The sequence below is a fragment of the Pararge aegeria genome, chromosome 1, assembly GCF_905163445.1.
Source record: "Pararge aegeria chromosome 1, ilParAegt1.1, whole genome shotgun sequence".
Classification (NCBI taxonomy): Eukaryota; Metazoa; Arthropoda; class Insecta; order Lepidoptera; family Nymphalidae; genus Pararge; species Pararge aegeria.
In genome coordinates this window covers 12710415-12722748 of record NC_053180.1, presented here as the reverse complement: position 1 = coordinate 12722748, position 12334 = coordinate 12710415, and the positions used below count along the sequence as shown (strand labels likewise).

Here is a 12334-nt window from a genome sequence, read left to right as displayed (position 1 = left end):
AGGCGTAGGTATGCAAAAGCAGCCAAAGATCCCCAACCTTAAGCTATAAAAAACTTCCGAAGAATACCATTTTAAAGGTAATATAGTGAATGAAATAGCTTCCTACTTTTCCTGTAAATGGTGACATTCATTGCTAACAAGTTCATAAAAATTAGAAAATGACATGTTGTAAAATATACATACCTATTATTCATAACTATAATATGACTCAATAGTAATATAATAAGTAATTTTATATTTGTACAAAGTATATTGTTGCATAGTATTAAAACTCTTTGTAAAAAATAATTAATACAATACGAGTAGGTTGAAAATTGCCTGTATTTCTGTTTATATTATTCGTAATATATTCAATCCATATTTATCTAGTCGAGATCTTCTAGTCAAAGACCAATTTTAGATTGAAACGTATGTGCCAAAACTTATAGCACATTATTTGTCATATTAAGTTTACGAAAAATCGGAGACCTAATAAATAATTTCAATTGTAATAAGTCCTTGAATTGCAGTGCCAAAGTGGTCAAAATTTATTAGTGTAAATCTGTGAAACAAATGTTTATAATTTTTGGAAATCTGATCATAAAATTGGTCTTACCTCGTAAAGTACAATACTATTTTACATTATTCGATAAGTGCGGCGGATTGTGCTAAAATATCTGCGAGAAGACTGATTATTCATCTTAATTAATGGTTATTTTGATCTAAATAATTTACTTTTAGAAATAATAAATGTTAGATTAATATTATTGTTGTTTTAATTTACCCTTAACTATGGAATTTAATATGGATGTTATTAGCGATTGCGGATCACTAGATCCGTAGTACTGTAAAGCTTGACAAGGGAAGTGATATGTACTTGTGGCGGTATACGCAGTTGTTGGTGAAATTACAGGCTTAACACCTACGCCTCAGGTTTATAGACACAGGGCGGCACTTTGTAGGATGTGTAGGTTACATGCCCTGCAAAGTGTTGCTGTTTATAAGTTGGGCCATCTGCTAGTTACGTCAATTAAGTACTATAAAAAAAACTGGATTCGATACTCGGATCAGTCCGAAAAACTGTTCTGAAAGCATATTGAAGTGCACTTCAGCATTTGCTTCCGGTTATTATCACTAACTTTTGTGAATAGACGTTTTAGCCCGTCAATCTGCATTGGAGTAGAGTAGTGAGTTCCTGATTTTAATAAATCCCTCTCCGCTATGAGATAAAAGGCCAGAGGCCAACAGCGGGACATTAATAGGATGTGGATCACGATGATGACGTTGTTAGGAATCCGATAAAGTATGTTCCTACCATAATGTCTGACCAGCTAAAGAAAGGTGTTCAGAAATATGTATCCGGCTTTAAGAACCACTTATGGCAGTCCTACTACTTATGTAGAATGACTGATTTGAAAGGTTATAGGACTTAAAAAAAAATAAGAAACAAAACACATGGACAATATTCGTTTATTTTCACCAATTGATCAATTACATACGCAAACGTTTACCTAAACACATTGTAATAACAAACTTTCTCGAAAAATCTACCATTACCATATTATATGTCGTTAACTGGACTATATATTTTGATATATGAATACACCGATACATTGTTGGTTATTTATTTGAACTCCCAAGCGAGAAAAAATATAAAATTCAACCACCGATATTTATTTCTTTATCTATATTGTTGTAAATGGGATATGTCAAAAAGCTATCGTTTTATAACCACGCTTAATATTATCATTTATCATCTGTGCTACTAATGTCTAGATAATCTAGAAACTAAGAAATAAAGTTTTTTTTTTATATAAAAATAAAGCATGCGTTAAAAAGTATGAGGAACAAATGTCTACAAGATACTATTACATAAATATTGTGATCTATTCGCGTAAAAAAATAATAAATAAGATTTAGCCTCCTCTCCCATTTTCCTACCTAACTATTAAATTGGGTGTTATCTATGTTTTTATACAATAAATTTTTAACATTCTGGCATTATACTTATATGAATAGAATGAAAAATAAATATTTATAAGAAATTTATAGAGTTACTATTAAAAATGGCGATGTTATCTGTTACATTTATGGACATAAACTCTATTTTTTTTTTTATTACGTATTATAAAGTAAAAAATTAAAGGCTACACAGACTGCAGACATCACGTTTCAAGTAATAATGTATTAGAAATAATCAAATAACTTAAAAGAACGAAACTGAAAAATTATTTCTTTAAACATTGATTAACATTTATACATTTATATTATAATATTTTCATGACTTACGAAATATTATACATCTTAACATACACTTTAAATAAAATAAACGACAATCATCAATGGAATTATTTAAAAACTATTATATATTTATTTCGAAGTTTATTTATTATTTATTTTAATTTACGTTTTATACCAATGTAAAAAGCCCTAAATACTTTTCAAAAGGTAAAATGGAAAGGCTTGAAGAACACAGTTTATAGTAGAGTCATTTTCAGTCAATATGTTGAATTTTTCTGGACAAGAATTTTAGCAAAGTTTACCTATATCATAATATGCTGCACGCGATACAAGAAATCGTGACGACTTCTGACACCAAGCCAATTACGAGCCTACCCATACTAACTTTAAGAAAAATTGCCTATGTTAGATTTCGCACGAACAGCCTTTTGTTATAATGTACAACATAGTGCTACTGCTTCCGCCACTCTAGTTCTACTTCACCCTTATATATAAAAACTTTGTGGAACAGTATAATAGGAGTATTTTTCGTTCAAATGAATAATTTGTTAAAACTTTTTTTTTTTAACTGGCTGACACGAATGCTGTTTCTCGTGAAAGAGAGCAGTTGCTATCATTTATCTCTTTCCCAACTTTTGTATATATCTGACCACTGAGAACATACAGAAAGTTCATTCGACATTATTGCTTGCAGTGTCCAAAAACAGTGAAAACGCCCCGCGCACGTCCCATCTAACGCCCGCGTAATGTTGCTTGCACACATACTTTTCCCATTTTATGGTTAACGTTTAGATCATTAGAGGTAAAATTATTACTGCCAAATGCTAAATGGAGTGACACTGTATGTTCTTAATTATGTATATGACTAATTTTTATTATCTATGTCTTTGTCCCAATATTTATTATCTTTGTCATACATCGTCTGCACTGCACTATCTCTGTCATACTGTGTCAATCTTTTCAGCTGTACCGACCGCTTGCTGGCAAAAAGTTTAAATAATTTGAAACAAGCACATCCAAAATTCTGTTTATAAAATAAGATCGACCTGTGATATAATGCATAATATAATTAAATGATAAAAAGGAATATCGTAGAAATATGTAGCAATATTACGTTGGACAAGTCTGTTTCAAATTAGTTAATGTAACGTAACATGAAGCAGAGATCAAATGAAATGAGAGCAGCCAAACAGAGTTACACAAAATGTAACGCCAGAAAACAACGCTCAGATTCGAAAATAATATTATACTTTAGTAATAATATTTACAACTTTAGTTCAACTTAGGGTCACCTAAGTAAATCAAAAGTTATATGTCACGGGATGGCCGGGAGATGTGGAACAAAGAAAGTATTTACATTTAATCATTTAAATTTATATCTACTCAAAAAAACATAAATCGAATTTTGACATTGAAATAAATATACATTTATAGTAGCAATAGATGTTACTCGTTTTATTCTAGCTTAAGGAAGCTTAAGGAGCTTGTGTTATTTATAAAAACGCGGTTCTCACATTTTGAATTCTGAACTCCATCCAGCTACTTAATTTGGCGCTAGTGATTGTCAGGCAAGCTGGGTATAAAGTTCCGTTCTATAATTGATACAAACTGCATGAATTCGTTACTGATTACAAAGATTACTGGTTGACTTGAAGGATTGACGAAGATAAATTACGACTAAGTTAGTTACGAAGTGATACCAATTATGTTGACATATATATCTAATCTTGACCTGTTTAAAAATGGTGCTACTTTTTTCTTCGGGACACATTGCATAAATTACAGTAGGTATTTCTAAACCTGTCAATTTAGTTTCGAGGCTTATCTCTAAACTAAATTGACAGAATCGGCACCAGTTAGTACCTATAATGTTAAGAATACGATTTTATAAATATGTCAACTATAACGAAAGAAACGAGTAACGATACGATTGCAACGAGTTAATTATTTTAGTAAAGAATACATACAAGTACTTATTTGTTGTTACTTTTATAGCTTTGATCTGTTTATAATTGGGTCAACGATATTTCAACTGTCTCCTGGAAACATTCAGAGACTGAGTAAATTTTACACAGCTTTCCTTATTAATTAACTAATGCCAAATTCATATTCGAAATTTTTTTATTGATAAAATTGTATACAAAGACACACATTACTAAAGATTATTATATAATTTCGATATGCTTTTAGTTACAAGTATTCTTAATGAGATATGTCAAATTATCTTACAAGATTCTACGATATTGTCAAATTGCATCAATTTATTGCATTATATAATGTTATTTTCATTACAATTACAGCTTTGCGTAAATTTTTTTCGAGAGCTTTTCGTTATCAATTAGAATACCTTATAGAAATGAAAATAATTACATTTTCATGTATAAGACATTGGACGTTTTATTATTCATTAATAATAAAGCCAAGTCGGGTAACTTTGATTTTTAATGTAAATTTGTCAATTAATAGAAAATGGAATGTTATGTTTTACTTGTAGCTAACTTATTAAGAGACCAGATTATCCGTAGCATTTAAATCCTTAAAATTTTGTCACATCTTCATAAAAGTTTTGTCACTTTTTTCTTTCCGCTTTGTCCTTAAGAGTGTTAGGATTAAATATAACGCACAATCGGGGCCCTGTCCCTCATGTTTTTTTTTTAGTTACATTGAAAATCAAAATTACCTAAAAAGACTTATGCCACCTTAATAATAAAGGAGCGCTAAAAACGAGTACTACAGCGTAGGACCAACGTACATCTTAATATTCCTTCTATACTGGATTATTACTAAGGTGGATAATAAGTCGTTTCGAGTTATAAAACAGATTTTTTACGATACAGTACATGACTTACAAATGCATACAAAGCTAAAATCCAAAAGTGTAACTTACAAAAACAGCCTTGGAGGTGATTTAAATCGAAATCAATCATGCTCTAAAGATTAGAGATTTTAAATTTGCGCTCTTACAATATTTTCTTCTTATCAATTATTTTGTTCAGGTAGTGAAGTTTATCGTGTAGGTATCCATTAATAAAAAATACCTGGCCTAAAGTGCATCGCTAGTTGATCTGTTCAGTGATTTGAGTGAAATAAACACATATGAAAGCATCTAGCATTCAGCTGGGTGGTTCTGGACACACATTAAAGCATCGTCAGTCAAAAACTGCTTTATAATCTAAGCCTTATCGCATGTCTTAAGATTGAAGCGTCGTATCTTATTGTAGTTTACGATAACATCGCTTCGATTTGAAGCTCTTTGTTCTGTAGTTGTAGCTTTAATATAGGTTATACGTATGTAAGCGTTTATAAAATCTTTTAAAATGTTAAATCGAGGCTTCACATATAAGCAATTTAATCTCAAACAAAAAAAGAAGTGTTGATACGTACACTATTAAACCCATATTCAGATAAAATTGATTGCGATTCGATGCTAACATATGTGATTTAACCCTTATAATAATTTTAAAATGGTTAAACAGACCAAGAAAAAATTTTGCGTTTAAAATCATTCGGACCAGAAAATAAAACCAAATATATACCAGATATTAATCGGTTTTTCTTTTGCAACCTGGATGATTTACTTATACTACCTTGATCAGACTTAATCCTTCGAATCATCTAGAATAGAATCAAAGTATGTTCACTTTGAATATGATGCATTGTGCGTATATGAGTTATGCTTCTTTGCTAAATGTTATGTCTAAATCCCATTAGAATAATGTTCAAAACTGTCAAAGTCATCAAATATTTGGTATAGAATCGAAATATTGATATTTTGAACGATTGTACTTTTGATAATTTGTTAGTGCTAATAAACGTGTTCAAATACACCGATATAGAACTTTTAATACGTTAAAAATACATTTGAAAACATAATGCTTCTTCTTTCTTGCATTATAGTGTAAGAAACAACGTCAGCGTATGAATGAAGTCGCACCGATTTAATATAACTTTAAGTATCAAATCATTTTTTTCACATCATTCAATATTTTATATCGAACTGTATAAAAGAGAACTACGTGAACAGATCTAATACAAGTTTATAGATCTATTACGAGCAAATCCTAATAACCTGTTTATGAATGCATAGTTTTTTAATTAAAGCATTATGTTATTATGAAAATAATGCTTTAATATTTTATTTTCATTAGAGTACACTTCGAACCAAACAAGTATTAGTTTTTTTTTTTTTTTGGGGCTATTTACTTTTGGTTCCCGCTTAAAAGAACTTGAACTCAGAGCAGCATACCAATTGTGTGATAAATATGTAAATAAAGAACAGTATGCACCAAATTACATAAATAAATATTAGGTTGTATTAAAGTTTGTTCGAATATTCGTCTTAGGCATAAAATGGTGAAACGATCAGTTTTACATAGGTTTCGTTACTATAATTTACATTATTAACGTATTTTTGGCGCGGATCTATCGTTGCAGTACTTGTTGCGGCGAAGTGTAGCGCCGCGTTTTATCTGCTCCATTAGTGACGTGTGACATACACGCGGGTCAGGCTACGAGATTAAAACAAATGTATGCTTATATGCTATATATCTATGTCAGTGGTAATTATAGCGAGCGATAGTCCGGGAGTGCGGTTTAGACGTACTTTTTGGGTGAGGCATAAATGACATATTACTATTAATAATATTCTGTCGTAAACAAATCTCGAAATTAAACGAAATCGACCAGTCTTAAAAGAATGCTGTCATTGTCTTCGTATTCTTCGTGGAAAAGGATTGCACTATTTTGAGCTCTGCCAATTTAGATTAGTTAAGAGATTTTCTGTAAACAGAATGTGCCAATTATTTTTTAAGTCTTAATACAAATATGAACCTTTTTAATTTAAAAATGTCAATTTGTAATCTCCAAGTGCATCCCTTACTCACTTTTAATAGGATAATATTAGATGTCCTCTATGTTTGATTATAAACACCAATAATACCATAAAGCATTAGCAAATCTAGCCGTTGACCAGTATTCTTCGCGTAAGCTTTGCACTCTCGCAATGTGCGAGTCGCTATCGCGTTTCGAAACGCTAAACCGTCAAAGTAAACTGGACCTAATGCCACTCGTATAAGGAAAAGCCCATCTTTACATGACAGTTCAACGCTTGCTATTGGCTCCCCAGCCCGGCTAGCATGGGCAGGAGACAATTATATCCCCGGGGAAAGGATATAACTTTATCTTCTCCTAAAGCTTGAGCTTTATAAACTCGCAGAGCAAGTGGATATAATATCCAAATAATATATGTGTATTTATAAACGGGGGTAAACTTCTCCTATTCCATGTTCCAGTGATTTAGCAGATGGGCACGTTAATTATATCCCTTGTCGGGGGATATAATCGGTGGATATAATTTTTATCTCCCGTCCGTGCTAGCCCTGCAGACGGGGCACACACCCCCGTCGCACCTTAGACGTCAACCACCCGCATTCCCGCCTTATCGCATGCTTAATGTATTGTTTATATTGTAAATGAGTTAAAGTGGAAGGTCGAATGGTGCATAGTATACCTCATGGAGCAGATTTATTTTTCTCGCATTGCAAAGTTTGTTGTTTCTCGCATGTGAAATTACTTCAGCTAGCATGATCACCAAGAAATGTTACACGCTTTTAACGTATTGGTGTGAGATAAGCGTCTAACTAGCATAAAAAGTAACGCAGATTGAATGAGAACCACGTACAGATTCCAGAGCTCACGACGTTATTTCCTCTACCTTGTTGTAGAGTGGTAAAACTTTAGAAATAAAATTAAAAAAGGCCGATGATATCTATAATTTCAAGTCAAGCTTAGGACATAATTTCTTGGTGGGCATGCGGAGACTTGTTCTTCATCTGTTTATTTGCGTTTAATAATGTTTATGACATATATAGACGAGAATTGAAAAGAAAATATTCTCGAGGTTTTATAAACTAGTTTTATTTAATAAAAACATTTAAAAAACCCCAAATTTTCGAGCGAAATGTTTCATCATGCTAGGATAATGGTTTCCTCTTTATAAATGATCGCCATCGTTACTGGTAAACGTTAGTATATTCACCTGTGCGTGAGCGTTGATGTGATCTCGCACCGTGCCAGCCCGTGAGGAGTTGAGCTGCCGACGCTGCAAAGTCGCAGACAGTTTGTCCAGAAAAGCTGGTTGCACAGCCGCGGGGATTCCTGCGGGATAGTGTGTAGTGAGACCAACCCCTGTTTATACAGTATATTTTTACTTTAAGTTACTTAGTAAGTGATGATGCAGTCAGTAAGTCTCTATTATAGATTTAAGTAATCTCTGCCAAAGTTCCTATACTACAACTTGTTTCTAAATTATATGTAGAACATATACTTTAGAAACAACATCAGAATTAGATGTAACATCTCGAACTGTGATTTAACTAAACAGAATTAAATAAGAAATTACAGAAAGCTCTCGGCCTTGTAGTTCATATCATTAAAACTAACAACTTTTGTTCTACGAACTTTTAAAATTTCAGTATTAATTTATTTCATGCAAAAAAAGTAATAAATCATGTTATTTCTGTAAAGTGACATTACACTGTACATCACAAAATAGTAACAAGTAGAGTACCTATCTATGTAAAATATTGTATATTTAATATTTCACAAACAATCGAGTTATAAAAGTCAACTACAGGCCGAGAGCTTTCAGGTATTTTATTTAAACCTGTATATATAAAAAAGACGAGCATAACAAAAACACAATTAATAAAGTCAAAATGTCACCATTTTCTATGGTCAAATGTCCTGTAGCTACCTTTTCCTTTAGGCGCAGAATCGGCGGTAGTAATGGTAGATATCCCCCGTCTGGTCGTACGAGGAGAGAGTTGCGGAGCGAGCTTAGCACTAAGGCTCGCTATAAGACCGCCATCTGCAATTAAGAGCGAGATAAGATTTGATTTGATGATAAGATTTCAGTATACGACGTTAAAAGCTGTGGTCTAGCGTAGTGGTCAGGACATCAGTTTCCCTTCCAACACAATCTTGACCAAATTGAGTGATGAAACAAGTGATATTTGATATAATGAGGTGTCAAAATTCACATAACAATTTTTTTAAGAGTTTTAATATTGCTAGTACAAAGTATCAAGGCCCTGTAAGTATTTATTGGCCTGGTGGTCACCTAATTGAAGGATAAAATTCTCATTTCAAGTTACGAAGAAATATGGCTATATAAAATAAACTAAATCCTGGCAATTTCATACAAGATGTCCATAATTATATGGTCAACAGATACGTTCACATTAAACAAAATTGAGAATGTAGGTTGAGTAATTAACTCACGTTCAGTGTGATGTCGTTCGGCACTATGAGACCGTGCGGTCAGTCGTCGTACTAAAGGTCCCGGTGACAGTTGCGATGGTTGAGCATAGATACATTTTCCAGTGCCATACTTCTCTTGTTGAAGTTTAAATCCTAAAACAGTAATTAAATTCACGCATTTTTTACTCAACGTACCTAGTTACACAACGCGTAACTGAATTACGAAATAATGTTAAAGGATGCATAAGTATATTTCCTAAGGAATAACCCTGTACAAAAAATAATCAAAAGAAGCATATATGTTTTTCCATACAAAATAATTCAAAACATTCTAAGTTTTTACTTATAACAACCCTATTGAAAATAAAAGACCTACACGCGTACCTAATAAAGTGACAGTTTAATTTTGCATGTGATGTTAGGGCTGAATCTGATTTCTTTTAGTAAAAACTATGGCAGTGGTTTACTCGAAAACTATTTAGTTTTCGGTTTCACAGATAAGTCTACATAATGTACCTCTAAACCCTGTGAAGTATTATTTCGGTTTTCCTTTACACGTTGTATTATATTTTTAAACTACTTTTCTCAAGTTCAACATTTTTAAACGAGTTTTCAGCAACGGTTTCAATAAAAATGCAAATTAAGCCCTGATCCATTCGATATAAATACGAAAGTTTCAATAGATGTTTGTATCTCAAGCACGCCAGAACGGCTGAAGAGATCTGGATGAAATTTAGCACCGAGATAGATTATATTTTGGAAAAGCACATAGGTAACTTGATGGTGTAAAAATGTACGGTTTCCGTGTAAAAGAACTGTTATTGTGTTTAACAGAACAAGAGATGAACATGTTTTTTGCATAGTGATGGTTCGAGGATCAGAGAATGACATAGGAATAAACATAAAATTTTCGCAAACGCTTTTCGAGTCGCGGACAGCTAATTCAAATAAAGTTGCTAAAAACAAAAATGATTAAGTAAGTTACTTTCTTACAGAATAGGAGTAAAATATGTTGCGGAAATTGAAACACTTTTTTATTTATAAGATAAGTTATCATCTCACCAGTCTGTCCGTAATGTGAATCGTTTGTCACTCGAGGTCCGAAGCTTGAAAATGTATTCGTTTCTCCGTAACTTGGCGTCGATGGCGTGGAACCGATCGGTGACCCTTTTGTCTCACCATAGATGCCTCCTAGAAAACATTACATTAAGGGAAGCTGTACCTAAAATTAAAATATTTTCTTTTCCCGTATTGACGGCTTTGTCTGAACGTCAACGGGACGCGGCCTAGACATCACCCTAAAAAATTGACCATACCCAAAGCAGCCCTCAGTCTTTTTCGTAGTAGTAATAGTTATTCTTACCCACAACAAGTAAATTAAAACAAATCTACACACCTATTTAATTTTTTTTACATGAGTACACTAATTTCTTTGACGTTTATATAAAGACCAACACCTTGAGTGATAACTTACAAGCGTGATTATTCATTGGCGAAACCAAAAAAAAAATAAGTTGAACACCCTTATAAATTAATAAATACGATGCTATTGCTCACCTGTATTCCCACTATATAGATCCGAATTTGAGCTATTCAAACTATTCTTCCTTACGAACATGGAATTTTCCACATATGCCATAATCCTGTTGCCAGTCTGTCCATATATCGGGTTCAAGTTGCCCGTACTATTCAGGCTGACGCTCGACGAGAAATTGCTCTTCGCCTGTTGAAATGTACTCAGTTGGGTGGGACTTTGCTGGTTGCCGTAATTTTGGTTTTGGTTTTGATTTTGGTTCTGGTTCTGATTTTGAGTTTGGTTTTGAAGCGTGCGACGCACAAGGCCAGGCGATGCGGGCATGTGTTTTAATTCCGTTAACTGTTTTACAGTTTCAGCGACGTTTATAGTTTGGTGGCCTGAAAGCAATTGTATGATATCGATTTGTCTACAACTAAAGTATGTTTGGTAGAAAATTTGGCATAGACAACCTTGGCGCTTAAGTAGACGGAATCCGATATAACTCCTTCGCCTCCGCGTTATTCTGAAGTAACCATGAAGTTTCCCCCAGGATTAAAGGTCTGTACTATCTTAGACTACCTTTCCTCAAAGGATTTTATATATTTTGAAAACAAACAGCTATTCGTATTTTTATAGGCACAATTCCCGATCGGGTAATCTATATTACTAGATCGGATTTGTTAATATTGGTAGTAAGTCGACTTATTTGTGATTTAGATTGGCTTATATATTATCTCTAGTCGAAAGCAAAGCCTTGAACGGTTCGTTAATTTTTCGAAGTAACTCTGATACCGAGATCTACCATGTTTTAAAATCTGTCTTAAGACTGCTCATAAGGTGTCTGCTATTTTACTGTTATGTTGCTTATTTGTTACGATCTGGGTTGTTCAAGTAGCGTACGGTGTACGCAGTGATGTTATATAAATATTTCGATTAAGTAAGGCTAGTTGCGTCGATTTCCTTTTTCCCTACAGAATCAGTCCGTCCTTCTTCAAAGATGAGCTTTTTATTAAACCTGGTGTCGCAAATACTTCTCATCTATTATAGTACTACTTTCGGTATGAAGTGAGTTTAAAATTACCTGCATTATTAGCTTCATTGTCCGGTTGTAAAAGAAAAGCGGGCGGCGGTGGCAGGTGGTCCGTATCATTAGTGTTCACTTGGGACCCCGACATATTACTCTGGAAAAATACAATTGATGCAATTGTACAAAATAATCTTTCGAAAAGCATGGAAGGTTCTCGAGCGTTCGCGACTAATTTTATGTCGTCTTTGCAAGGATCCAGTCTATTTCTTCGGTACATGGTGGCAGCCATTCCAAAACTTTCTTCCGCCTAT

General features: G+C 33.2%; 1 protein-coding gene across 1 annotated transcript in view; it reads right to left on the bottom strand.

The window, feature by feature from the left end:
• Positions 1-3069: 3069 nt before the first annotated feature.
• The window catches only part of LOC120634863 (nuclear factor of activated T-cells 5), a 156337-nt gene continuing 147072 nt past the window's right edge, over positions 3070-12334 (bottom strand). The window contains exons 19-25 of the mRNA XM_039906072.1: positions 12078-12177; positions 11038-11394; positions 10543-10671; positions 9502-9633; positions 8975-9088; positions 8258-8376; positions 3070-6728 (exon numbers count right to left, since the gene is read on the bottom strand). Coding sequence (XP_039762006.1) covers positions 6621-6728; positions 8258-8376; positions 8975-9088; positions 9502-9633; positions 10543-10671; positions 11038-11394; positions 12078-12177 — 1059 coding nt within the window. The 3' untranslated portion in view covers positions 3070-6620. The remainder of the gene's footprint in view (positions 6729-8257; positions 8377-8974; positions 9089-9501; positions 9634-10542; positions 10672-11037; positions 11395-12077; positions 12178-12334) is intronic.